The sequence below is a fragment of the Malania oleifera genome, chromosome 4 (genome assembly GCF_029873635.1).
Source record: "Malania oleifera isolate guangnan ecotype guangnan chromosome 4, ASM2987363v1, whole genome shotgun sequence".
NCBI classification, from domain to species: Eukaryota; Viridiplantae; Streptophyta; class Magnoliopsida; order Santalales; family Ximeniaceae; genus Malania; species Malania oleifera.
The window spans coordinates 2,685,258-2,712,323 of record NC_080420.1 but is presented as its reverse complement, the minus strand read 5'-3'; the positions used below and the strand labels follow the sequence as shown (position 1 = coordinate 2,712,323).

General features: G+C 33.8%; 2 protein-coding genes and 1 non-coding gene across 3 annotated transcripts; 2 read left to right on the top strand and 1 right to left on the bottom strand.

The window, feature by feature from the left end:
* Nucleotides 1–1,863: 1,863 nt before the first annotated feature.
* Nucleotides 1,864–3,683, top strand: LOC131153282 (uncharacterized). The gene is made up of 2 exons (XM_058105487.1): nucleotides 1,864–2,630; nucleotides 2,948–3,683. The coding sequence occupies exons 1-2, from the start codon at nucleotides 2,012–2,014 to the stop codon at nucleotides 3,454–3,456; spliced, it is 1,128 nt and encodes a 375-aa protein (XP_057961470.1). The 5' UTR covers nucleotides 1,864–2,011; the 3' UTR covers nucleotides 3,457–3,683.
* Nucleotides 3,684–14,703: 11,020 nt separating this feature from the next.
* On the bottom strand, nucleotides 14,704–14,800 carry LOC131154706 (small nucleolar RNA snoR109). The gene has a single exon (XR_009136621.1). It is a non-coding gene; the product is annotated as a small nucleolar RNA snoR109 (small nucleolar RNA).
* A 6,265-nt stretch (nucleotides 14,801–21,065) lies between these two features.
* LOC131153132 (uncharacterized) lies at nucleotides 21,066–21,581 on the top strand. Its single transcript, XM_058105210.1, has one exon. The coding sequence runs from the start codon at nucleotides 21,122–21,124 to the stop codon at nucleotides 21,461–21,463; it is 342 nt and encodes a 113-aa protein (XP_057961193.1). The 5' UTR covers nucleotides 21,066–21,121; the 3' UTR covers nucleotides 21,464–21,581.
* The last annotated feature ends 5,485 nt before the right edge of the window (nucleotides 21,582–27,066 follow it).

The following is a 27,066-nucleotide window of genomic DNA, read 5'->3' as shown; positions in this document are numbered from 1 at the left end:
AGAAGAAACTCTGATATTCTCTCGTCGACGAGCATAGGCCCTTCGTCAACGAGTCCTGTTGTACTGCCTCCTTCATATTTTTCCTCCTTCCTTCTTTACTTATCAAAATAAAAGTATAAGAGTCACAAATAACAGCAATAATTTTAGATGCTAATGAGTGTATATGTATCTTCATTGAAAATTTTTCAACAAGTGCTTCACTGCCAGCTTATAAGTCCATGTGTGTATCCTCATTGAAATCCTTTTAACGAGTACTTCACAGTCTACTCTAGAAATTCTTTTGGCTATTAAAGGCACTCTTATGTCTCTTGCAGGCAGATTTCCATTTTTAATCCTCAAAACCTACACAATTATCTTCATTCTCGGGCATTTCAAGAAAAAAAAAAAAAAAAAGCTTTAAATTTTTAAGATTTCATTTTAATCCAATAAGCTTATAAAAGGTATTCATTATACACTTTATGATAACAATAGAATTCAATTGCAAGATCTAGATTGTACTCGCAAGTACTATCTCAAAATTTGAACTAGACTATCGCATTATATGATGATCATGTTGAATTTAAATACCTCCTGAATTGACTTGACTCGCATTTTGCCTAATTATAAATCTTAACAAATGTTCACTTTTTTTTTTGGGGGGGGGGGGGGGGGGGGGGGGGTTGTCAAATCTCACGAGTACACCATATTTATGCAAAGGCTTAAAATTATTTGTATTAGAAAGAGAAAAAATTCAATAAATGTAGACATATTTTATAGACTTTAAATATGGAATAAGTGAATCATTCTCATGCATGTCTACGTGCATGCAACAAATGGGCAACTCTAAACAGGGGATATATAGAATTAAAGAGAAGTCTTAAGTAAAGGGAATGAGATTTTAACTAAGTTAAAGGTACTGAGATTCAATGAATCTAGACAAATTCTAGATTCATTGAACCTGGCCATATATCCTAAATGGCAAAGCCTCATGATTGGCGTGAACCTTTTGTGAGTTGTGATATTTAGGTAAAAGTGCAACTTCAAAACTTAATGCTCATACAAAATAAAATAAAAATAAATATATGCAATAAAATAATTTTCCTTAAATTTTACCAAGAAAAAAAAAAAAGGAAAGGAATTCTTTGGCTTTTTATAGCATTTGCAGTAAAGAGGGTAAAATGGGCATTTGGAAATAATAAAAGAAAGTAATAAATGAATACGCAATAAAAATAAATAAATATTTGTCCTTTGGTTCGTAGATTTAACAAATTATTATTGATAATACTTTCGTGTGTTAGTTTATATTTTAAAATCGAGAGTTTTATTATTAACATATTTCACAAAAAAAAAAAGTAATATTGACATTTCTATTAATCTCATCTTAAAAAAATATATTTAGGATCTGCTTGGATCAAAGATTTTAGTGGTGGAAAGAAAAAAAAAAAGGAAAATGAGAAGAAAACTTGTTTTTCATGGTTTTTTCTCTATATATCAAATATTACTAAAAATAATTTTTTTTCCTAATATGTTTCAAAATTAAGAAAAATAAAATATTACAGTATATAAAATTAAATTTATTTGTTCGAAAGGATCGACAAACTAAAGGACTAGCTCCTCTAATATAAATTTACATAGATTTAAATGAGAAATAATTTGAAGGGATTAACCTTGCATGACGTAATCTTTTGTTAATTATGAATTTGACGACAGTGAAGATTATCATTAAAAATAAAAATATTACGAGAAAGCCTTCTAGGCTAAAAATTAAGCTAATTTTTTATTTTTATAACATTCATAAAAAAATAAAAAACAATAATAAAAAATTTTGGCACTATATGCTTATGAAAATATTTATATTCTTTATTTCAATTTTTCAAGATAATTACGTATGTGAATGTGAGCATGAAATTTGATAATATCATTTGTATCCTTTCCCCACCCCTCAAACTCGTCGTTAAACAATATTAAATCTGGCCGCGAAACCGGCCAGATTCATCCTCCCCTACTAGCGCCTCAATCAGCAGGGGAGTAAATGATTCATTTCTCCTCAGGTCCGAGTTTCTACGTCCACCCGGCCCCACCAGTCAGTCTCCGCCGTCCGTTCCAATCTCCTCACTCCATCACACCATGTCGTCACCATCGCAACATTGTTTCAATTTATAAAAGCAGCAGAGCGTTTGATTTGTACGAATCCGGAGAAAGAGAGCTGTCGGAACGATCGGCGATGGTGAAGATTCCGGTGAGGTTCAAGAGAGTGATGGCGGCGATGGGCGAGGAGGCTCGTGGCCGCCTGTGCGAGAGCAGCGGCAGCGAACACTCTCCGGCCGTCGATCTCTCCGACCTGATCAACTCGTTTATTGAAAGGGACAACGGAGTGGTGGGAGAAGATCGGGAGGCGGAGGTGTCGGAGAAGTTACTAGAGAGGGAGGAGCTCGAATCGGAGCGCGGCGGCGGTAATTGCTCGTCCGATTCCGAGACGACGAGTAGTTTGCGGAGTCTGCTGGGGCTCGAGGTGTCAGACTTCGACGACGGTGTTAGGACAAAACTGAGGGCGGAGGCAGAGCTCGCTCTCCGGCACGTCGGAGGGAGCTCGTCGCCGGATATTAAGCGCCGGCTGATGGCTCGATTGCGCGAGCGGGGATTCGAAGCCGGTGAGTCGAATTTTTTTTCGGTTTAAATATGGAATTTGTATTAAATTACTGATCAAATTTGTTATAATTAATGAAGCAATATGGTTGGAATAATTATAAGCATAGATTGAATTTTTTAATTATTAAATTTTCAACTTAATTATAACTTCTTAAAACTCGAAAATGAATTCAATTCAGCATCTTCCAAAAAGATGCTAGAGTGGGACCACCTTGTGCTTCTCATTATAGGTCCACGTCATTAATTTTTTTTTTAATGTCAATTTACAGGTTTAATTTCTTGTATAATTAAGTTAACATTTGTTTTATAATCTCCAAAGGTATTTGCAAGTCGCGGTGGGAAAAAACCAGCCGCTTCCCGGCGGGGACCTACGAGTACATCGACGTAAACCTCTCCGAGAAGCGATACATCATCGAATTGCTTCTCGCCGGAGAGTTCGACATAGCGCGGCCGACGAGCCAGTACACGTCAATGCTGAGCCTCTTCCCCACCATCTTCGTCGGCGAAGCTGACGATCTCAAGCGCGTGGTGAGGCTGATGTGCACGGCGGTCCGAGAGTCCCTGAAAAGCGCCGACATGCACTTGCCGCCCTGGAGAAGAAATGGGTACATGCAGTCCAAGTGGTTTGGTCCTTACAAGCGGACGACCAACCACGTTCCGGCGAGAAAGGCGGCGGAATCGGACGACGCTTTTGCGGCTAATCGGTCGGTGGGCTTCGAGGCCTTGCCGGCGGCGAGAGTACCGTATAACTGTAGAGATGGTTCTAGAAGGAAAGGGCTCAATGGGTTAGGAGTCGGACACTTGGCAGCTGCCCTTAATGGCAATTAATTATTCAAAATAATGCATGTTGCCGAATCGTGTGTTCCAAGAGTAAGTATATCGAGAAGATTTCATACTGAAGTAGATCTCTCATCTAAATGTGAATTCGACTGGAATACCATTTGTTTTCATTGTGATTTGTTTTTTATGATAAAATTTTTGAATGTAGAGAGATGGAAATGGAAGCATTTGTAAATATCATCTTATTTATAATAAATTTGAAAGATTTACATTCAGAATGTGATCCAAAGAAGTATATGAAGTGATAAGCATTATCTCATACGAGGATTTTTTTTCCTTTTGGGTACCTCCACATAAACATAACCCAAATTAAATTTTGTCCAATTCTCTTATACAAAAGTAGTCATATGACAATAGAGTAGTTTTGGCCCACTAACACATTTTAATCTCATTTATTTATTTTATTTTATCCATAATATGATAGTTCGTAGAAATTATTCTTTTGATCAGATAGAGATTATTATATTAAATTGTTGACGATCTCAAAGTTAGATTAAAATGTATAAATTATTTTTTTAGAGACATAAATTGTTAGGTTACCAATCATTATTTCACCATTGAAGAAAGTGTTTATAATCCAAGCAACTAGGGGTGTAAGTAAGTCAACCTTACTCGTGAGTTGCTCAGACTCCATTTATCCGCTAACTCTACTTTATTCAATTCTGCTCGAGTTCAAGTTTGAGTTGAGTTAGAGCTATTATAATGTTTTAATGAGTCAAATTCGAATTCAATAATAGTATATATACGAGTCGAGTTTAGAGCCTAATCGAGTTTTTTAATTTTATTATTTTTATTTACGTAAGTCATATATTGTATAGTTTCTAAATATTTTTAATCTAATATATACATTATATATTTACGTATGTATTTAATATTAATTTATAATGAAGTTGAGTTCAATTGAGTCAAAATTGAGTTTACTTGTAGTTGAGTTAAGTTCAAAGTTTAACCATTTTGAATCAATCAAATTCAATCAAGTTGAATTTCAAACTAAACATTTTTCTAATTGAATTGACTTTGAGTATCTTGTTGTGTCGACTTATCGGCTCGAACACATTCCTACAAAAGGCACATATAAAAGCCATATAAAGGGCACTAAGAGAAGGATATGGAAATGATTTGGATTAAGTAAAATGATTTTAGTTACATCATCCATAATTTACTTAAGGGTTGAAGAGAATACCCAAAAGTCATCAAGAGTCTCACAAGTTTTTTTTTTTAACTTATTGGTTGTGCAGAGAATTTCAACAAAATATAGATGAAGAGAATTGATTTTGGTGTCAATAATACGTAAACAAGATCCATAATATAAGTTCTAATTTTTGAAAAGTGACATAAAAATAACCAATCCTAATTCTAGAGTGATGAAAATTACTTTTTTGTTAAATATTAAATATTAAATATAATATGTGATATATAGTCATATAATACATTTTTATAAATTTATAGCGTATCGTTTTTATTTTATTAATCATGGTTATTGAGTCAAACCGAAACTGAACTATTTACTCAAAAATTGAAAACTTTTAATTGAAACCTAACCAAGAAATTGTAATAAACTGATTTTTAGCTCGATTTGGTTGGTTTTCCAATTTTCCTTACCAACCCTACCGAAGATGGCATGACATCGATGGTATTGACCTAACTCACTCGATCAAAACTAGGGTCAATTATGTGTCAACCTTTCCCCTTACTTTTTAAAAAGATAATTTTGAAAAGTGCACAACTAGATCATTTTGATGTCATGAAGTCCTCAAACAACCTTTTGCCTATGCATCATTGTTGGTTTTTTGAGTCCAATCTCTATTTTAATGCTGACAAACCATCAGTATTTAATGTATGCCTTTAGTGTGTGAACAAGTTTCCAATTCAGTACGGACATAAGATACTAATAAATGGATGCCAGAAGAACTTGAATAGCGATATTATCTGGCATATTTCATAAAGCTAGGAGAGCAAAGAAGAAGAAGAAGAAGACATTTGTTTCAATTTGTATATGCATTTTAATTTTTATTATTCTGGTCTGTAATAATGCATGCATATGCATGAAATGATTTCAATTCTTAAACAGAATCGTAGACATATCTTAGGGTTGATTTCGGTCGACCGAAGGTCAATCGACGCCAGGTTTTAGGGTAAATTAAAATATCTAGACCTTATATTAACCTTAGGGCCCTACACATAATTTTTCTAAAAATCATGATGAAATTTAAGTGTGAAAGGGCTTCGGGCGACCAAACTGTGTGCATTGAAAACACCTCGGTCAACTAAATGTTTGACTGGTCAACAAGTTTGACTTGGTTCGGGCGACCGAACCAAATTGAACTGAGTGTCCCCGGGCAACCGAACCTTTGAGCGGTCACTTTTCACCTTCCCCGGGCGCCCGAACATCACGTTCAAATTTGCCTCGAGCTACCGAGCACATGCGTTCGACAGACCAAACTCAGGACTAGACACTCGAATCGCGGTCTTTTAAAATCGCCTTTAGTTCAGTAAATCGAACCCATTTTTAGGCACCCGAACCTCAAAAACTCTCTTTTTCTCTTATGTTTGCTTGGGCGGCCAAACTCAAGTTCAGTCAACTGAAACTCTCGGGTTGCTCATTTTTAATTGTGATAATTAAGGTTAAAACTTAATTAAACTTTTCTGAAAATTCCCAATTGGTTTCTAACGGTTATAATTCTTAGAAAAACTATAAATACCCCCTCAATTGTCAAAATTAGTAATTTTGATTAGCCAATTTTTCTTTCTAATTTTCTCTTAATTAAAGTTCCCCCAAAACATGTTTTTAGTGCAAAAATCTTTTATGAGGTAAATCTTATTCTCTCCAACTCTCTCTATTATTCATTCAAATATTTTTTAAAGAGAGTATTTTAGTTAGCCATTTGCTTTTTTAAGTGTATTTTCATTGCAAAAATTTTTTGAACTAAAAACCCTAATTTTCCATGAACTTATTTTTAATATCTTTACTTGGGAAAATATCTTGAGGGTTTTAAGATCTTTGAAAAATACTTATTGCATATTTCTGTTTTGAAATTAAAGATCATATAAATCTTTGATGTGTTTTTCATATAAATCATTTTTAAAGATTACATACTTTATTTGAAAAACACTCTTACTCTAGTGAACATACATTTCATATCATACTATAGTGTTTGCATTTGAGCTTAAATGTGTACATTTCTACTTATATGTTTTAGAAGCATTTTCATGTACAAAATGTTTTTCATGTACTGGTTGGGTTCAACCCGTTAATCGAACTGTGGAGTCTTAGTCTCGTAAATGAGACTGGTTCGGTTCAATCCGGAAATTGAATTGGGGAGTCTCAGCCCCGTAAGTGAGATTAATTCGGTTCAACTTAGTAATTGAGCTGAGATTTTCCTCGCCCCGTAAGGAGAGGATGTAAACGACTTCTGCTCCGCCCCTTTAAGTATGCAGGTATAGTGTAATTCTTGGGGGGTATGCCCAAGGCGGAGACATAGACTGGTTTGGCCCCGATAATAAATCGTGTGTCTCTCTCTCCCTATCTCATTTAAATTAATGCACTTCAAATTCGGTATGTATATGCTTATTTATTTACTGTTATATTTAGTTGCATACACACATTTACTTTGAATGAAATACACATGTATACATGAACCATATAACTTAATCTTTTTACATACACGCGTTTAATATTAAATGTAATATGATATATGGTGAATTGGCGAAACATTTAAATTTGTCGAAAAGTTTTTAAATCTCCAATTCACCCCCCCCCCCTCTTGGGATCACACCATTTCCATCAATCATAATTATTAATTTTTATTCTTTATACTAATTATTATCCTTAAAATAATAATTATATTTTCTTTTTTATTATTATTGTTAGTCTTTGTTACTATTGTTTTATAGTAATAATTATTATTGCCATTGTAATTATTATTAGTTATTATTATTTTGTATTAATTTTGTAATAATTCTAGTCCTTAAAATATTAATAATAATTATTACTTTTTCATTTTTTATTATTATTGTATTTGTTGTTATTATCATTTTTATAGTAATAAATATTATTATTAGTTGTTATTTTTTTCATTGTAATTATTATTAGTTGTTATCATTTTTACAATAATAATGACAATTAGTATTATTATTATTTGTTGTTGCGTTTGTTTGATTATTATTTTTTTCATTTACATAATAGTGATTATTATAATTGTAATTAAAATTTTCATTATTTTTATAATAATTATTACTATCCTTAAAATTATTTTTATTTCCTTTATTATTATTGTTTTTTTTATTTAAAAATGAGAAATATTATTTTTATTTTAGTTATTTATAGTTTGTATTATTTTTACTATTTTTTAAAAATTATTATTTTTTTAAATAGTCATTATTATTTTGGCATTTAATCATTAATATTTTCTTGTTTTTTATTATTTTAATTAATATTTTAGTAGTGATAAATATTAATATTTGTTGTTATTATTATTGTTGTAATTATTTATTAGTTGTTATTAATTTTAAAATATTGGTAACAATTAGTATTCTTATTTGTTGTTATTTTTGTCTGATTATTATTTTTTATTATTTTCATAATAGTGATTTATTATTAGTGTAGCTATTTGTTTTTATTACTATTTTTATTGTTTTTATAATAATTACTATCCTTAAAATAATAATAATCATTATTTTGCATTATTATTATTATTTTTTATTATTATTATTTTACAATAATAAATATTATTTTCATTGTAATTATTATTATTTTTATAATAAATATTATCCTTAAAATATTAATTAATTAAATTTTTGGTCTTTTTATTATTAATATTGTTCTTGTTGTTATTAGTACTGTTATAATAATAAACATTATTTATTGCTATCATAATTATCTTGTTATTATTTTTATTATAATAGTAATACTAATTAGTGTCATTAGCCATTGTTGTTTTTGAGCATTTTTTTATGATAAAATGAGTTTGATTGCATGAAATGAAAATTAATTCCAGACTATTAATTTGGACTGAAAATCATAATTCCCTCGTTCACATGAATTGTATTTTGACTAGAATATGATTCCATTGTTGATCCTTAAAACCAAACACAGGAATACAACCTTCATCTTGATATTTGATTTCATTCCAAGCTTGATTTTGCAAAATAGGAAAGAAAATATTAATATATCATTCTAATATTACTTTATTGCTACCAATTCACCGTTAAAAATAAGGGCGAAACATACTAACCTCTCTTGAGGTTTGACAAAAAATACCTACCTCTCTTGAAATTTTAAAATTTTAAAATTTTCAAACATCTCTTGAGAGGTTTTAAGAATTTCAGTGATCTATCCTACTATTTATCAAAATGACGCAAATATTTCCTCATATTTAGTAAAAAAAAGTTTGTGTCTTTTAGTGGGCCTAAAAAAGATTCCTAACGTTTTTAAAATCTAAGAAAAGGTCCTTATCTTTTTGTCAAACCTTAAAGAAGGAAAATAATTTTTGTCTTAATAATATTGAAATCATAAGTTAGTTACTATACTATTAAAATGATTCATTTCGATCTTTATATATTGATTACATAGAAACTCCAGCCACCAACGAGTCTTTCGGACTCCCTGATGCAGCATCGAACTTACGAATTAGCGTCCTCCGCCCCCAGATCTCGCTTGTCAGGGTAAAGTCTGAATGCGGATACAGCTTCTGTGCATCACTTAGACGTTCGGCCAACCCGACCCCCCGGATACATCTCTATTATTGTCATTCACAGTCTATGTTGGCTCACAAAACGAACTCTCACCATTCACGATTCCCGCTGACTCACAGAGTAAACTCTCATCGTCCACAGATACCGCTGATTCCGTGAGTGTATCTACTTGAAATTGAACATCTGATGCTCCTTCTTACTTGCTGATACATTTCCACAGCGCCATGTCGTGGGGGCTTTATCTTTATATTTTTTGTCAATACGATTACGCGGATTAGGGACTTACACTTTTAAAATTATGCAATTAAAATTTTCTTTGAACATAAAGTAACCATTTTTTGATGCGTCTCCAACCTCTCTACGCCTCAGCAGGAGCCTCAGGAACTAGTGGCGGACTCACATGCAATTCAGTGGGGGCAAGTGCGTCCACTGAAATTCTGAAAATGGAGAGGACTTTATAATAAATTAAATGTTTATCCCTACTCTTAAAAGATAATAAACTTAAAAGGCCTAGGACTTTCATGTAAAATAAAATAATAAATAATAAATTAATAATAATGAGATGCTAAGAAGTGTTTCTTTTATTTTATTTTTTTAAAATAATTGTTACTTGAAACAACTATTAGATAGACCTGACAAAGCAGATCAGGTCAGATAATCTGTAGAGAATTAGACGGATAACTGAGCGAAACTATTATAATCCATATTCGACTCAGTTAAATTGCAGATTTATAGTGGTTCAGATCAGATAATCCGTGGAGGATGGTGGATAATCCGTCATTTTCATACCTAAAATATATATTTTTTACCATCCAATGAACAATTTATTTTATAACACAACAACTAAAGTTGTTTTTAAAATTATAATTTGGTAATATATTAAACATTTAATAACTAATCACAAAATTATAAATTTTTCTTATTTTTCAGAGCATAAATTTAACAACTTTTATTTTGATAAAAAATAAAATAAAAAAATTAAACATTTGGGTTTGAGTTTGAATGTAGGCATAGGGTAGACATAAAGATGCATATAAGTAAAGCAAAAGATGAGAGTGTGGAATTAAGTCTTAACTAATAAAGCTTATGTTAATTGATTTTATACCTTATAAGAGCATACCAGATTATCAATGAATTTAAACATTAGTTGTTGACGGATAGACAGATTTCCATGGAATATAACCCTAAATCTGCCATCAACTCATTTAAAAGAGAATAAAAAAAGTTCAAAATATATTTGACTCATTTAATGTACAGAGTGATTATGAATCAATTGAAATGGATCATATTGGATTATGATTAACATAGTTTTATCCATTTTGTCAGGTTTACTATTAGATTAGTTTTACAAGAATTTATGTGCATCACCATGAATGTCTGCCGAAGCTAATATTTGGCTCACCAAAAGAGTAGCTGCCGACTGTGCTCTATCTCTAGCATGGTTATTTCTCCCTCTCTTTCTATTCTCTCATCACTTTCATTTTTTATTCTTGTACTTCATCTCACGATTGGAATTATTCTTTTTAATTATTTTTAGGGTAAAACACATTCTTCCTTTTTTAAATTTGGTCAAAAGTTTTTTTTTTTTTTTTTAAAACACACACACACATTTCATTGAACTCCCTTAAAATTTTAAAAATATTACAGACTTTTTCCTAAAATTTGTCAAAAAAATATAAACTTCCCCTCTAAAGTCTTACTTTTTACAAAATATAAAAAAAAAAAAAATTTGTATCTTTTTAACAAATTTCAGAGGAGATCCTTAAAATCCTTGAATTTCATAATAAATCCTTGAAATTTTTGAAATCTCAAGAGTTCAATGTCTTTTTATCAAATCTGGTATAATTTTTTTGCCCTTATTATTATTATTGCAAAATAAATAAAAATTCAATAATCAAAATCAAATCCAAATTTCGATTATGGATTTACCAAATTTCAGATATTCAATTTTTGGTTCGGGTGCAGAGAATTTTAATTCGATTAACTAAATTATCCAAATTACTAATTAATTAAAAATTAAATATAAATTAGTAATATATATACATATATTATACGTCAAAGGCAGAATTTGTAAAGGCCAACTGCTACTAGGGCTAGGGTTCTATTCGTGTTTGTCAGTTCGTGTCCTCTGAGTTCTCCACTTCTCCCTCTTTGCAAATCGCCTGTCCACCTTAGCCTTTTCCCAATTCTTGTCCTAATCTAGAATCCCTCTTCCCTGAGTTCCCTCTTGAGGCTTGGCCTCTTCGACTCCTCCCTTCCTAGTTCTCTCTTCCCTGTGTTCCCTCTTGAGTCTCACAGACTTTGGCAGCTTGGCTCTTGCTCCTTTGACAATGGCAAGACTTCACACTAGGGGTGTCATAAATCGCAATACTCAAGTGACTCAAGTACCTTCGTCTTCATTGCTTGAAATCTCTCTCACTTTAAGCACTATACCAAAAATGTTTGGTTCTTATTTTTATTTTTATTTTTATTTTTATTTTGTTTGTTTTTAGTTCTTATTCTGCTTGTAAATTTCAATTTTTTCATGTTTTATGTCCAATAAACTTTTCTTGGTTAGATTGTATAGCATCCGTGAGCTTTCAGTGGATAATGCCCTAATGGTGCTCTTCTTTTGAAATTTGTTTACTTAGATTATAGTAAATTGATGAGATATAGCTTTTGTGGAAATTTGTGGCCCAGTTCTTAAATCTTCTATTTTATTTCTTTGTTGTTCTTGGAACTGATCCTGCGTTGGTGTTGTCTGCTATGATGTTAGTATGAATGATTTGTTCTTATTTAGGGCATTGTTTTGATTTTAATTTCTATTATTCCCTGTTTGCAATACTTTAATATCGAAGATTAATGTGTTTTGAGTGTGTTTTAAGTGGTCATTCAACACCAACGTACACATACAATTCTACGAATAGATTTAAACCTTCCTTCTTTTAAATTAAACTAGTTTGATTTTAAATGCTTGGCTTGGCAGTCTCCAATATTCTGTTGAGGAAGTTTGAGCTATAATCTAGTCAATGACCAAAATCTACAGTAGCAATAAATTTTGTAATGTAAAAGAGTGAAAACTTCTTAGCCAACCCAAATGGCTAAGCTAGCAGCTTGTGTTTGATGATTGTTCATTCATATTATGTTAATATTTTCTTTGTTTTGGCTTTAATTATTGCCAGTGAAAATGGGGTTGATTAATGTTATTATATCCCGTTTCATGTGACAAAAACTTATACCACTAAAAATTCATAATTTTTATTATGTTGTATTGTTCTTATTGTCACAAGTTGCAATTCATAACCCTATGCTTGAAAGATGGACTTTACTACTTTACTCACATTATGATTGCACTTTACCTTTTCCTTTTTTTTTGCCTTTCTAAATATTAAAGGGTAAATGAGCAATGACTTGCGTACCAAACTTAGAGGATGAAAAAATGTCACAAGGGGCTTCCTAACATCAACCTTCAAATCCCATCATGACAAGTGAGAGTGGTACTAATCATCCCACTAAAACTAATCAAAAAATGAGAAAGAAAATGAGACCAAGATCTAAAGTGTGGGATCACTTCACTAAATTCATGATTGAGTTCGATGAGACTAAGGATAAGTGTCATTATTGTCATATTAATTACTATGCTAATCCTAAAAAAAATAGTATAGACACACTTAGATATCATATGACTAGATGTTCACAAAATCCAAATTTTGAATAAACAAACCAGACACAACTAAATTATCAACTAGCCTTAAAAATGTAGAGAGCTCAAGGCAACTCTTACAAATTAAAAATTTGATCAATAAGTCATACGAAAGACATTATCTTAGATGCTTACTTTCAATGAACTGCCTCTTAAATTTATAGATAATATAAGGTACAAACATCTTATGAAGTTGGATGCCCTCGTTTTTTAATTCACAATTGTAATTACTTTTCCATTGAAAGAGAAGTTAAAGTTAAAAAACTTTTTGAAAACCTCATCTCAAAGGGTTAATTTCACAATTGATATGTGGACTTTCTTGCAAAAGATCATTTATGTTTGATTGCATACTTTATAGATAATGATTAGAAATTAAACAAAAAGATCATTAACTTTTGTCCAATTTCTAGTCATAGAGGTGAGGAGATAGATCTGGTTATTGAGAGGTATTTGCTTGATTGGGGGTAGATAATGACAATAGATAATACAAATTCAAATGGCGGTGCAATTGCATACATAAAAAGAAAAGTTTCAAATTAGAGATAAGACATTCTAGGGGATAAATTCATTCACATGAGATACATTGAACATATAATTAACCTAATTGTACAAGATGATTTGAAAGTAATGGAGGATTCAATTGCTCGTGTTAAAAATGTAGTCACACATGTTAGGCATTCACCATACCCAAATCAAATACCAAATTCCCAAAATTTGCTAAATCCGTAATCAAATCGAACTTATTCCTTAATCAAACTGAACCAACCGAAATCGATCGATTAATTCGTGTAAAACCAAATTATGCTCACCGCTAATATAGACACATAGTTCCATGGATCCATACATCTTTAAAATATGAAAAGTAAGGTTGATTTGAAAATACATGAAATGCCAATGTAAGACTCCTGTTAAGTCTACTGTTAGAAAATTAACTTCTCCCACGAGAAAAATGATTTCCATTTGACAAAAAGAGTTTGAATTGATCCGAGGGTTCATGCATATGTTACATTGGTTAAATAATGGTTTTTAATTGGTTCTATGACCAATAATAGCAAATTTACTCAGATTTTGTTTTCAAAAAAATTATTTTCTGCAGTTTATAATTATTTTTAGTATTATTTCATAAACAAAATGAGATTAGAACAAAACAACTGAGAATCCCAAACACAAAATCAACCAGATTTTAGACAAATTTCAAGCTTAAAGTTTGTTCCTACAACGAAAAACTCGTGTCATTCAAGTTCCCCTGTAAATTAGACTGCTTACAGCAGAAACTTGAACGAATAATCTTACCCCCACACCTGACACCTCAACTTAAATCTTTTGAAATTTAGATGATGTATACCTTCGTTATAATCTGCACACATTATCATAATTATGTTCGTGTTTCCCAAATTGAGCAGTAGAAGTAATCCCAAGAAGGGATTTGAAGAAGAAGATGATGATGAAATACGGATCAAGAGATATGTAAGCCACCGCATGGATAGCATTTCCTTGCGAACAAAGAAGGGAACGCTCGAAAGACAAGGTGGCTACTGTGAATCTAGCTTGCGATTATGTTAGGCGCCGACGGAGAAACCACTAATCGGCACCGGACCGTCAACAAGCACAAAATCTAAAGCAAAATTCATCCAAAAAACACTCACCTTTTGGAATGAAATTAAATGCGATTATATGTGTAGGCACCCGTAGACGCGAGCTGCCGGAAAATCAAAGCAGGCTGCCTGGAAGGTGACTCAGTAATTGATGTAAGAGAAGGGTCTCTTAGAAAGGCTAAACCCTATGCCATTTCCCTCTTCTCCCCTTCTCAAAGATCAGAAAATCGGAAAAGAAAGAAAGATCGGATAGAATGGAGAAAAGAGTGTGCGAAGTTCGGTAAGCGGATTTGCCGACGGAGATCAGAAGATTTCGCGACAAACGGCCAGTAAACTTCTCGCGTCGGTTTAGCTACAGCCACCTTGGCGAGACGAGAGCAGGAGCACAGATCGCCCTTCCCTCGGTACATGTAGCCGGATATGGAGAAGTAAAACCAGAGAAAATCTATCGGCGCACGAGCAGATCTTGGCCAGAGGGAAGATGTTGGAGGTCTAAATCCCTAAATCCAAGCTCACACAAATGGTGCTTGAGTGAGTATTGAACCCTAACTGGAGTTAAATAGTTGGACACTTGGACCTGGACGGCGGGGAAGATGAGATCTCCGCCGCTCATCATGTTAGAGAGAGGTTTTAAATGGTTGGACCGAGGGGAAGATGCGATCTCAGCCGCTCATCATGTTAGAGAGAAGAGTATTTTGGGTTTATACTCATCAGAGATCCCATTAATTATCAAACTTTGTATTATAAGTCGATCCATCTATTAAAATTTTTAATTTTTCCAACAAATTACAATTATGCTGCAATATTTTTAAAATTTTCAAAATTTATATGGAAAATTTTAAAAATATATTTTTATAGTTGTCAATGTTTCCTGTATAAAAATTTAAAACCTAAAAATAAGATAACATATTTGTAGTTATTCAAAAAAAATAAAATAATAAAAATAAAATTACTTTTTGCTAGGAATCTATGACCAATAATCACACACACAAGCAAAATAAGCACACAAAATAAGAAGATTTACGTGATCCAGTCTAATATGACTTGCGTCCACGGAGCACACTGAATATACTACAAGCTGAGGGAAAAACAAGAGAATGAGACATACACTCAACTCACTCTTCTCACACTTTTCTCCCTCTCACTCACTTCACTTGCATACTTCACACAACACAAATGTTCATATTTATAGATGCATAGGATAGAAATAGAAGGAAAGGAGTTAATGCATTCTAAAGAGATAATGAGTACGTGGTATTTTAATGGATTATTTTAGCACGTGATAATTGTATTTTTTGATAGAATGAATTTGGCACGCGACTGCAGCTCATCCTCTTAAAAGTGTTTTTATTTTCTCTGTTTCCATATTTTCTCCGCTTTCATTTCAGCTTAATATTTTTCACAACTAGACATGAGATTTTAAGATTTTGGAAAAGTAGATTTGGACGGACAAGTGTGCAAATCTCATTATCATTATTTGGGAGAAAAAATTTAAAAAGACAAGAAGAAAAAAATAATCTAATTTGGGAAAATCTGACAACATTGTTACGAGTTGCTTGTTTATGAAATTCTGATGTTGTGTTCTCCAAATTTGAAATGAATTTTCGAGAACAATTTCTATTGATTATCACTTTCCAATAACAGGAGTATGTTCATACAAAATATGTTATATCCAATGCAGAGAATTCGATATCCCTTCCTTCGCCAATTTTTACATGGGTTTAAAAGTGTGTCAATAAATTCTTTATTTTGGGGGAATATTTTGTACTATACTTGCCAAATATGTATATATATATATATATATATATATATATATATATATATATGTATGTATGTATATTTACATGGTGAGTTGTAATTTAGATATGTGTAGAATCACATGAAATGCAAATCTAAATCTAAACTTCAAAATCCGCATTCTCAAACACTACCTAAATATCATTTAATTTATGAAATTTAAGATGTTAATGTATTGACATACGATTCTTAATTTCAAACATAAAATATTTGTCCAGAATTTTTATCTGAATTGCATTATCAAATTCTTAGAGAGTCTGGTATTACCATGATGACACATTTAATTTCACAAAATACGAGAATGAATGTATAATTTATATTATACCATTATTCAAAATAGATGTTGGATTAGTCGTGAATGAACTCATTATATCAATTTTCTTTCACTAAAAGTGCAAGGGCATCGATAAAATCATACGAGAGAGAAAAGACAGAGGTGAGAAAACATAAATTAAAAGAGGTAAGAAGAGACGGAGAAGAAAGAGACTGAAAAGAGAAAAAAAAAAAAAAAAAAGTGAGAGACAAAGAAATAAGAGAAATAAAAGACATTAGGATTTGTTTAACACTAGACTTTTTTATGATGTTTGTTGACTTAAGTTGGATATCCACATAAAATAACTGTTACACATATTTATACCCTTCTGGCCCAAATCGGCATCAATTCCATGATTATAAGTGTAAATTCAAAATAATAAATCATAATAACAAAGAAAGTTCGTAAAACATTTAAGACCTAATCATAAGTTGGGACCATTTCATAATATTAAAGGTCTATATTATTATAAATGACATTTTTGTTGAATGCTTATCCGTTTTGTCACTTAATGATAGGCGACTTCGCCTAATGAGTTAGGTAACCATCATTGCATATTGACTTCATGTTCTCTGTTACCTAAATTATGAGTGATTTCACCCCATGGACAATTTGTGTCTTACCTATGCCGCCTCTAAGCGATTCTCCACTTACTCGCTTCCTTGAGTAGGAGATGCGTGATTCACCTTTCATGCTAATGAGCTCTTTTTTATGACAATTGTCTTAACTAAATAATCTTCATCACATTTCAAGGAGTTGCACAAGTTAGAATGACACAATCAAGTAGTAATTTTAAAGAGATGAATTTTTAGATGTCTTACTTCTAATCTTTTATAGATAAGATACCCTATATATTTAATGTAGGTGTCTTTAAGTTCATTTATGCCCCTTTGTTTCCTTCCATCACTTAGATGCGACACCCTTTTCCTTAATTATGTTTTAAATCACATATTTATGCTAAGATAAGTTTCACTTTCTTGGCCAAACCATTCTCTCACTCTCTCTCTCTCTCTCTCTCTATATATATATATGTGTGTGTGTGTGTGTGTGTAATAAAAAATCAAAATTTTCAAAATTTAAAATTAATTATTCATTAGTTAAAATTTAAAATTCTACAATTTATTGTCTATTATTATCAAGCTGAATTTCAAAAAATTAATAATTAAAATTATCTTATTTTATGACATTAACATAATTTTGGGAATTATTAAGTATAGTTAATCTATTATAACTACCCCAAAAGTGACTTAGATTGTAAACTTAAGACTCTACTGATTAAATTGCCATGGTTTAAAGTTTTGGGAGCTTTAGTTTTCTATTTGAGATAATACCTTGATATTTAAGTAGAAAAAAGGTAAAAAGACGGGTCAATTATTTCGATGGATTAGTTGCGAGTCAAAAGACTTCAAACATCGTCATATCTAAAATAAATAAATTAGTATAACTAATTGATTTGTAGAAGTAGACATTTCATGAAGCAAACGTAGGGTTTTTCACCCCTTTACTTCTTACCTTAATTGAATTTTAAATCATGTATTTATGCTTGATAAGTCAACGCCTACCTGTTAGGAACCTGTGAGTATCCAGATCAAAGTGATACCAAAGATTTAACGTGGTTCGGTCAATAACGACCTACGTCCACGAAGCATACACCAAATATTCACTATCGCCGGAAAAAATTACAATTTTCTCTCTCTCTGTCTCCCTCTCTTCCTCCTTTATTCCTCTCTGCACTCTCTGAGCTTCTCACTCTTCTGCACACACTATTACATCTTCCACAACCCTCTCTTTATAGGGCTTGGAATTTAAATCACAATTAAAATAAAATCAATCATGAATGGAAGTTACAACGGAGAGGTTAATGGTGGATAAATGCACCGCGTTTCTGACTCAGCTCCTAGCTTGCAACGCGTCTCCAGCTGTGTCTCCTGACTCAATCTCTAACACTACCATTGCTCCCCCAATCAAGTCGTCAATCACTTTTCCGGTCAAGCCTCAATTATCTCTTTAAATCTTGACTGTGATTATTCTGAACCTACTTGTATAATTCTCGCCTTCTAGTGTTTGAATATGAGAAATGTAAAATAAAAATCTTAAGTTTTAAGGCTCCATTTGGAACTAAGAAAATATTAAAAGAAGGAAAAGAAAATATTAAGAAATCTATATTTTTATATTTGGTTATTAAATAAAGTAATAAAGAAAATAAAAAATATGTCAAATTTATTTAAAAAATTTAATTTTACACATCATTAATATTTTTTTCCTAAACATATTAAAATAAATTTTGATTTTTGTTAATATGTAATTGAGAAGGAAAAATGATTTTTTTTTTCTCAAATAAAATTCTAAACTGACCTTAATAGTTTGAATGTTTTTCTTTTAAATGTCATGTCAATCCTTGCTAAAGACAAATAGCTAGGATTCATGTGAAAATGGGGTCTATGAATTTCAGCCCATTTTCCACATAAGGGCACAAAAACTTGTCAATAAAAAAATTTATAGAATATTAAGTAAACCATCCCAATAAAAATAATTATAATTCAAAGACACCTATTTTTTTTGAATATAATACTAAATTCCTTATGACTCATTTGGTTCGGTAGGATAGGTATTCCTTGGATTAAAATGAATATAGTTTAAATTTTGAAAATTAAGAGAATAACCATTCCTTATATATTCTTAATTATTTTATTCATTATGTAATAAAAAAGAAATAAACATCCTCATGATAAACTTTGGAAATAGTTAGTCCTTATTTATTCTTTATTATAGGCTCATAAAATATTTCACACCTTTATTTGCTTTATAGTAACAACATAATTTCTTATATAACTAATGTAGCTAACTTACTAAAACTAATCTATTTTTGAGAATAGACATTCCTCAACCAAACATAATCTAAGTTTTTGATTATGAAGAATTACACAAGAGACCTACTCCTTCATGTTATCTGTGTGTTTAGTTTTTAGATGTTAAGCATGTAGAAAATGGATTGTACTATTTATATATATAATATTAATGAATGTGGCACCCACTAATCACATGTTTAACATCTAAAAAAACAAACGCATGAATATGTGAAGGGTGCAAAGATTGTGGGCCCAACTTTGGTGAAGTATTGTCTGTTTTTGGTCCATTAGTCTCATGGATTTATCCTAAAAAATGTGATTCACTTAGTTGGAGCTCAAACCCTCCTTATAAGTCTAAAATCTTTTTAGTATATATTCGATGTGAGACTATGACAAGCTCTCTTGTTTAATCTCTTATGTCCTTGTTAAAGTGACTTACACCATTGTGTAGGATCCACTCATATGATATTACCCATAGGGCAGATCCACTTACATAATAGAGCCCCAAGGTGGCTCTGATATCAAATGTAACGATCTTGGAGTCAACTCCAGTGAAATATTATTCGTTTTGGTCCATTGACCACACTAGTTTGTCTTATAAAAGATGTCTTACTTAATTGGAGTCCAAACCCTCCTTATAAGCTCAAGATTTTCCTAATACACATATGATATGGGACTATGATAGGTTCTCCCATATGATTTTTGACTTTCTCGTCATAATGATCTCTCTAGTACACATTCGATGTAAGACCGTGACAGAATCTCTCGTCCAATCTCTAATGTTTTCGTCAAAGTGGTTTACACTCCTATGTAGGATCCACTCACATTATAATACCTCAAGGATGACTCTAATACCAAATGTAACAGTACTCTAGAGGTCAACTCTAATGAAGAATTATCCACTTTGACTCACTAGTTTCACGAGTTTGTCTTATAAAAGGTGTCTTGTTTAATTGGAGTCCAAACCCTCCTTATAAGCTCCAAATCTCCCTACTACAAACATCTAATGTAGGACCGCGACAAAAGGACATGTATCTTATATAATTTCTTTCAAACTTTTTAACAACTAAAAAAGATTAAGATGGGTACCAAGGAATCCATTTTCTACAAGTTTGGTTATCAAGGAAAGGAACTTTTTTTAAAAAAAATATTTTTTTTATATTTGATTATCAATAAAAGTATGAAAAAAACAAAAAATAAACTTTATTAATTAATAAAAATATAATTTCAAACACCATTTACATTTAAATTTTTTTAAACTTTTTTTTTAACTATATTAAAATAAATGTTTATTAATATTTAATATAAGAAAAAAATATATTAAAAAATAAATTCCTTTTTCATTTTCCTAAGAGTCATCCTGGATTGCTCTGAAAGTCTGATCCTGTATTGATTCCCGCTGTTTCTGTGCTGTGGGAAAAACAGAAAGCAGCTGGAAATTAACAGGAAGCACTCAATTCACCACTTCCACAAAATTAACACCAATTAATTAAATAAGCAGCTAGTGGATGGAGAAAAAAATAATAATAAAGATACAGATAAAAACAGGTACTTAAGAATTGAGCAATCCAAGACATAGGGAACTACGAACAAGAAACATTAAATGCATATACAAGAGAAACCTTCAGCTATAAATAAGCACATTGGCCGTCTAAGCTCACAAGTCACAAGCATATATATAATTTTAGCAGAAGCTTATAAGCATATTTCGTATAAGTTAGTCATGGTGGAGAAGAAGCTGCGCAAAGAAGTTACTGTGGAGTCAATAACGACGCTTCTGATCGTGTCGGTGGTGGCGGCGGTGGTGATGGTTTTGCCAGCGACGTCGTGTCCTCCGGACGGCAGGGAATGTAGAAACTGCATTCTTGATAGGATGAGGCACGTTTGCCCGCCGGCGTGCGCCCCGGCGCTGCGGTGCCTGGGTCGGTGCTTGTGGGGAGGCAAATCGCAGTCGTACTGTGTGAAGAGATGTGAGTGCTTTAATGGTGGGATTAGTCAATACCCCAAACTCTCTGATTGCAAGAAATGCATGCTACCCTGCAAGTGTAGCTGTGTTGCTTATTAGATAGCGTGTTTGAGAGAGAGAAAGAGGGAGGGAGAGGGAGACTCTTAGTATTTGTTTTCTTAGAAGGTAAAAATATCATTAAAGTGAATAAAGGGGGCTTAGTATTTGATTTGAGTAATGCTGCTTGTCACGAGCCCATGATGATTCAAGAGCCCTTCATCTTTGTTCTTGAGGTTATGCTTTTTGCCATTGACCCAACAAGAAAATGGTAAGAGGAATTATGCAAGGATCTCCTATGAATTGTATCTATTTGTGTTTTTTAGTTTGGATTTGACACTTGCTTTATTATTATTTAATATAATCTAAAAGAGAACTTGACATTAAATTTTGTATTAATTTATGTAAGATGGAAAAGTGAAAAGACATTAAGACATCAATGGAAATGATGTAACATTTTATTAATTAAGGCAATGGGTTATCACCCCCAATCTGACTCCCTAATAACATATCTGAAGTATAACCCCTACATCCATTAGTAGAAAAATTAATAGGAAAGTATCTCAAATATCTATAAAAATGACCTCCTAAGGAAGGTAAAACATCTCATCTCATTCTCACTCACTCACTCATTGACTGTTGCAATCACATAATTCTTCCAAATTTCCTAACTTAGGCATTGGAGCGATCTGCGATCCATCAGAGTACACTCTAGGTCCTCCAAGTCATTTTATTTTATTCTTGGTAGGTAATTGAAGTTATGATTGATCCAAATTCTCATAGTCAATTTTTTTATACAACAATTGGTGTTGTCTATGAGAAAATTGGAAGAATTTTTTAAAAAAAAAAACTCAATTATGGCTGTATCGCACAATTTCGAATCCAAACCCATTGTTGGGGATCAATTTCCCCAGTCAGTTCACTCCCCACCACTAGACAATTCATTGCAAATTGTGCATTTAAACTAATTTCTAACCTTACAAGGGAGGGTGGAGAACATGTTTAGTATGATCTTAAAACCCCAAAAAAAAAAAAAAAAAAAAACAAACAAACAAACAAAGATTCATGAAACATGACTCGGGGGGATTATTCAAGCAGAAATGACATCTAGTGGTTGTACCATATGAAATAACCCTAAAAATTTCATAGCCAACAAAGAAAGTAGAAGGAGCTAACAATGTTAGTGTTAATAAGCAATGCTCTTAAGAATTTGAAGAAAAACTCAAGAAAATTGATTACTAGAAAAACTAGTGAAAGAAGTTCGCAACAAGCCCTTCATAAGGGAAACCTTAGTTAGATCTTCTGGTCCCTTTTTACCAAGGAAATAATAGAGATTCATCTACACAATAAATTATAAATGTCCATTTGATGAGCATCACTCATGAGGCAATAAGTGATGAGCACTGCTCCGCAAAAAATAAATAAAAATAAATGGCCCATTTGATAAGCACCACTCATGAGGCCTAAAAATGTCCATCTGACTAGCACCACTTATGAGACAACAAAAGACGAGCTTTGCTCAGTAAAATTTTTGCTCATTTGATGAGTATCATTTATGAGGCAAAAAAAAAAAAACTCATTTGATGAGCACCATGTTGAGAATTCCATTTGTGAGTTGTCCCACATTGAAAAATTAGAGTGGATGATGGGTGCTTATATACATGGTTGGGCCCAAGAGCCAATAGACATGAGCTTTTGAGTCAAGTTGGTGTTCACCCATGTGTATCAAGCCCACCCATGGGCTCCTCCAGTCCTAACAAGTGGTATTAGGGCCGACGATTCATAACTCTGAGTGAGCGACATCGTAAAAAAGTCGAGACGTGAAGTTAATTCTCGTGACGTGCTAACAGTTGGAGGACCATGTTAGGAACTTGTGAGCATCTAGATCAAAGTGATACCAAGATTTTACGTGGTTCAGTCAATAACGACCTACGTCCACGGAGCACACACCAAAATTCACTAACTCGCTGGAAAATATTACAATTCTCTCTCTCTCTCTTCCTCCCTTCTTCTTCCCAGCTCTCCTGAGCTTCTCTGCTCTCTCTGCACTGTTCTGCGCTATATGATACACTTTCCACAGCTCTCTTTATATAGGCTTAGAAGTTACATCATAATTAAATACAAATCAATCAAATTAATCACAATTGGAAGTTTAAAATGAAGAGATTAATTAAGATATATTCCACGTGTTTTCAGACTCAGCAACGCGTCATCTCCTGACTGTCTTCTGGCTCCATCTCTAACAATCTCCCACTTGGAGACAGAGACACCTTCTCAACCAGAGTATCATGAATAAATGATGTGCTCATAATATGTGTCTTCAAGCATGAAGACCAACTGAAGTTGAACATAACTTCAGCTTCTCTGTAGTCACCATCTTCCTGTCTGCTTGATTCCTGCGGACTAATCTGATGGTTGTCATCTTCACAACTGGTGTAAAAATGCCGGTGTAGTCAATCCTGTCCTTCTGCTCGAAGTCTTTGACTACCAACCGAGGCTTGTACCTTCTAGAGCCGTCATGCTCCTCTTCAATTCTATATACCCACTTGTTTTGAAGGCTTTTAGGCAACTTCCACGTTCTGTTGGAGGTGAGGAACTTCATCTCATCCTTAATCGCAAGCTCCCACTTGCTCGTATCTGCCACCTGACATGCTGTATCATAGCATTCGGGCTCTCCTCCATTTGTAGGAAGTAAGTAATCAATATACCTTCTATCTGGTGTATGGGACCGAGTAGATCTCCTAAGCTCCGGTGCTGGAGTAGAAGATGGTGGTGCGACGTCCACTGGTTCCTCCACTTGAGAATTCTCGGCATTCTGCTGATGTGTCCCAACACATTCTGAGTGGACCAGTTCTATTCCCTTCTTCTTTGGGGCACAAGTGTTTATCTGGAAACTAACCCTCTTCTGTTTCCTGACTATACAATCCTCACACATGTCAACCTGCACTAACTATAGACCACTCAATTTTTCCTTTAAGTGCATCACCGTGAGTCCCTTCTCACTGATGTGACCAAGTCGTTGGTGCTAGATGTTGCTGTCGTCATTTCTTGCAACAACTAAAATAGACATGAAGGCATTAGAGGTTAGAAAAAGTGTTCCGCTTTTCTTACCTCGTGCAATCGTTAGTACACCCTTTGAGACTTTCCATTCATCACCAATGAATTTCGTCGTGTATCCCTCATCTGCCAGCTGACCAAATGAGATCAAATTCTTTCTCAGGTCTGGAATAGACCTGACATCCTTCAGCTTCCATACTGACTCGTTTATATTGATCTTCACAACTCCCTTGCCGATTACGTTGCAAGGTTGATCGTTGCCAAGGTACACCTTACCAAAATTACTTGGTGTATACTCTTCTAGGCAATCTCTGCAGCATGTGGCATGAAATGAGGCTCCGGAGTCTAAGACCCAAGACTCCTGCTTGCTCTCCAAAAAGCAGATCAATATCTTATCATTCTCGGAAGTAATATTTGCTTCTGTCTTTGCCCTCGTCTCGAATTCTTTCTTCTAACTCTTGCACTGGTTTCTGAAATGACCAGTCTTTCCATAGTTCCAACACTCAATAACTTTTGTGCTTTGGGAACCTGTGTCCTGAGTACCTCTGGGATTTCCGGATTGAGACCGTCTAGGCCTAGATCTGTAGCAGTTGTTTGATCGTCCATGCCTATTTCCTCTGCCTCGACTCTCCATGTTCAAGGCTGAACTCGAATTGGAGCTATGGTTCGGCTGCATTCTTATTTCCTCCATCAAAATCATGCTAATGACCTCATTGTATACAAGCTTCTACTGATGGCAGTGACGACACCATTCCAATTTTCACGCAACTGACTGAGAATCAGTAGAGTTCGAATCTCATTATCAAACGTTATCCCGACTGAGGCTAGTTGATCAGACAACTCATTGAAGTTATTCAGATGCCTATTGAAACTCTCACCTGCAGACATGTTCATCATAAATAATATTTTCATAAGATATACCTTGTTTGCGGCTGAAGGCTGCTCGTATATATTAGAGAGCGTATCCATTAGAGACTTGGTGGATGTTATATGTTTGATATTAAATGCCACAAATTTCGACAACGTCATTCTGATGGCCCCGAGGGCCTTTCGATCAAACAACTCTTACTCGTCCTCGTTTATGGATGTTGGCTTACCCTTCAACGGTAAGTGCAATTCCTTCCCAAACAAATAGTCTTCTATCTGCATCTTCCAGAAATCGAAATTGTTCCCGTTGAACAAAATTCAATTTTTGAGCTCTTTTCATTCGACATCTCAATTTGCTGATCTAGAGATGGAATTAGCTCAAATGGATAGCTCGGTTGGGTTCGAAACAATCAAAAACCCTAGAAATGGTTCAAGTCGCTCGAAAAAAGGACCTAAAACGACCCCGAAAAGCTCAATCAAACTGGTCAAACTTGGTCAAGCTTGCTGACGTGGCAGCTGACGTGTGCACCTGCTGACGTGTGCACCTGCTGACGTGTCACCTCTGCTGATGTGGTAGAAGTGGTACCCAATGATGACGTGGCAGGGTGGGCCCATTGATGACGTGGCGCCTCCGCCGACGTGGCATGGCCCTGCTGGCGCGTGATATAGCGTGGGCGCTGATGTGGCGCTGATCCAGAGGTCAGACCCGGGTCAGGAATCGGATCTCAAATCAACCCAAGATGAGTCTGTGTCCGGGTCGGGTTATCAGCGGGTCAGGTTGAGGCCAATCGAGCGAAGAAGACGCGTACGACGCGTGGAGAGACCTCTTGATCTGGCAAGGCGCATGTAGGCGCGTGTACCTTCCGCAGAATTCCTTTCGAGCTCCGGATTGCACCCTTCTCTTCGTCTCGGCAAGCTTAATGCAATGGTGGCCTCAAAAAGCAGTTTTGATCTATTGGACAAAGCTCTGAATTTCGAGATCACTTCTGATTTGGCTTTTCTACTCCAACCGAGCTCTGATACCACTTGTTAGGAACCTGTGAGCATTCAGATCAAAGTGACACCAAGATTTTATGTGGTTCAGTCAATAACGACCTACGTCCATGGAGCACACACCAAAATTCACTAACTCGTCGAAAAATATTACAATTCTCTCTCTCTCTCTCTCTCTCTCTCTTCCTCCCTTCTTCCTCTCAGCTCTCCTGAGCTTCTCTGCTCTCTTTGCACTGTTCTGTGCTATATGATACACTTTCCACAGCCCTCTTTATCTAGGCTTGGAATTTACATCATAATTAAATACAAATCAATCAAATTAATCACAATTGGAAGTTTGAAATGAAGAGATTAATTGAGATATAATTCCACGCGTTTTCTGACTCAGCAACGCGTCATCTCTTGGCTGTCTTCTAGCTCCATCTCTAATAGACCAAGTGTGTGATTGAGGCCAATAAGAATCATCTAGGCTGCAGATGGATCTGAATAAGGTCAAGACGTGAGAGGTAGGATTGGTTTGGAGGCATGTGGAATGCAATCCGACGCACATAAGGCTTCAGTGGTAAGACCCACTTGAGCAACTGTTGGAAAATTGGGCTTACTCCCAAAAGGAAGACGATTTCCGTTCAAAGGGGGGCGGTTGGAACTCACAAGTGAGGGGGAGATTGTTGAGAATTCCACTTGTGAGTTGTCCCACATTGAAAAATTATAGTAGATGATGGGTGCTTATATACATGGTTGGGCTCAAA

Excerpts from the sequence above, each read along its gene's own strand:
- LOC131153282 (XM_058105487.1), top strand. The coding sequence starts at position 2,012 with ATGATTCATTTCTCCTCAGGTCCGAGTTTCTACGTCCACCCGGCCCCA. Across the intron at positions 2,631-2,947 it reads CGAGCGGGGATTCGAAGCCG|GTATTTGCAAGTCGCGGTGG; the intron begins GTGAGTCGAATT and ends TAATCTCCAAAG.
- LOC131153132 (XM_058105210.1), top strand. The coding sequence starts at position 21,122 with ATGGTGGAGAAGAAGCTGCGCAAAGAAGTTACTGTGGAGTCAATAACG.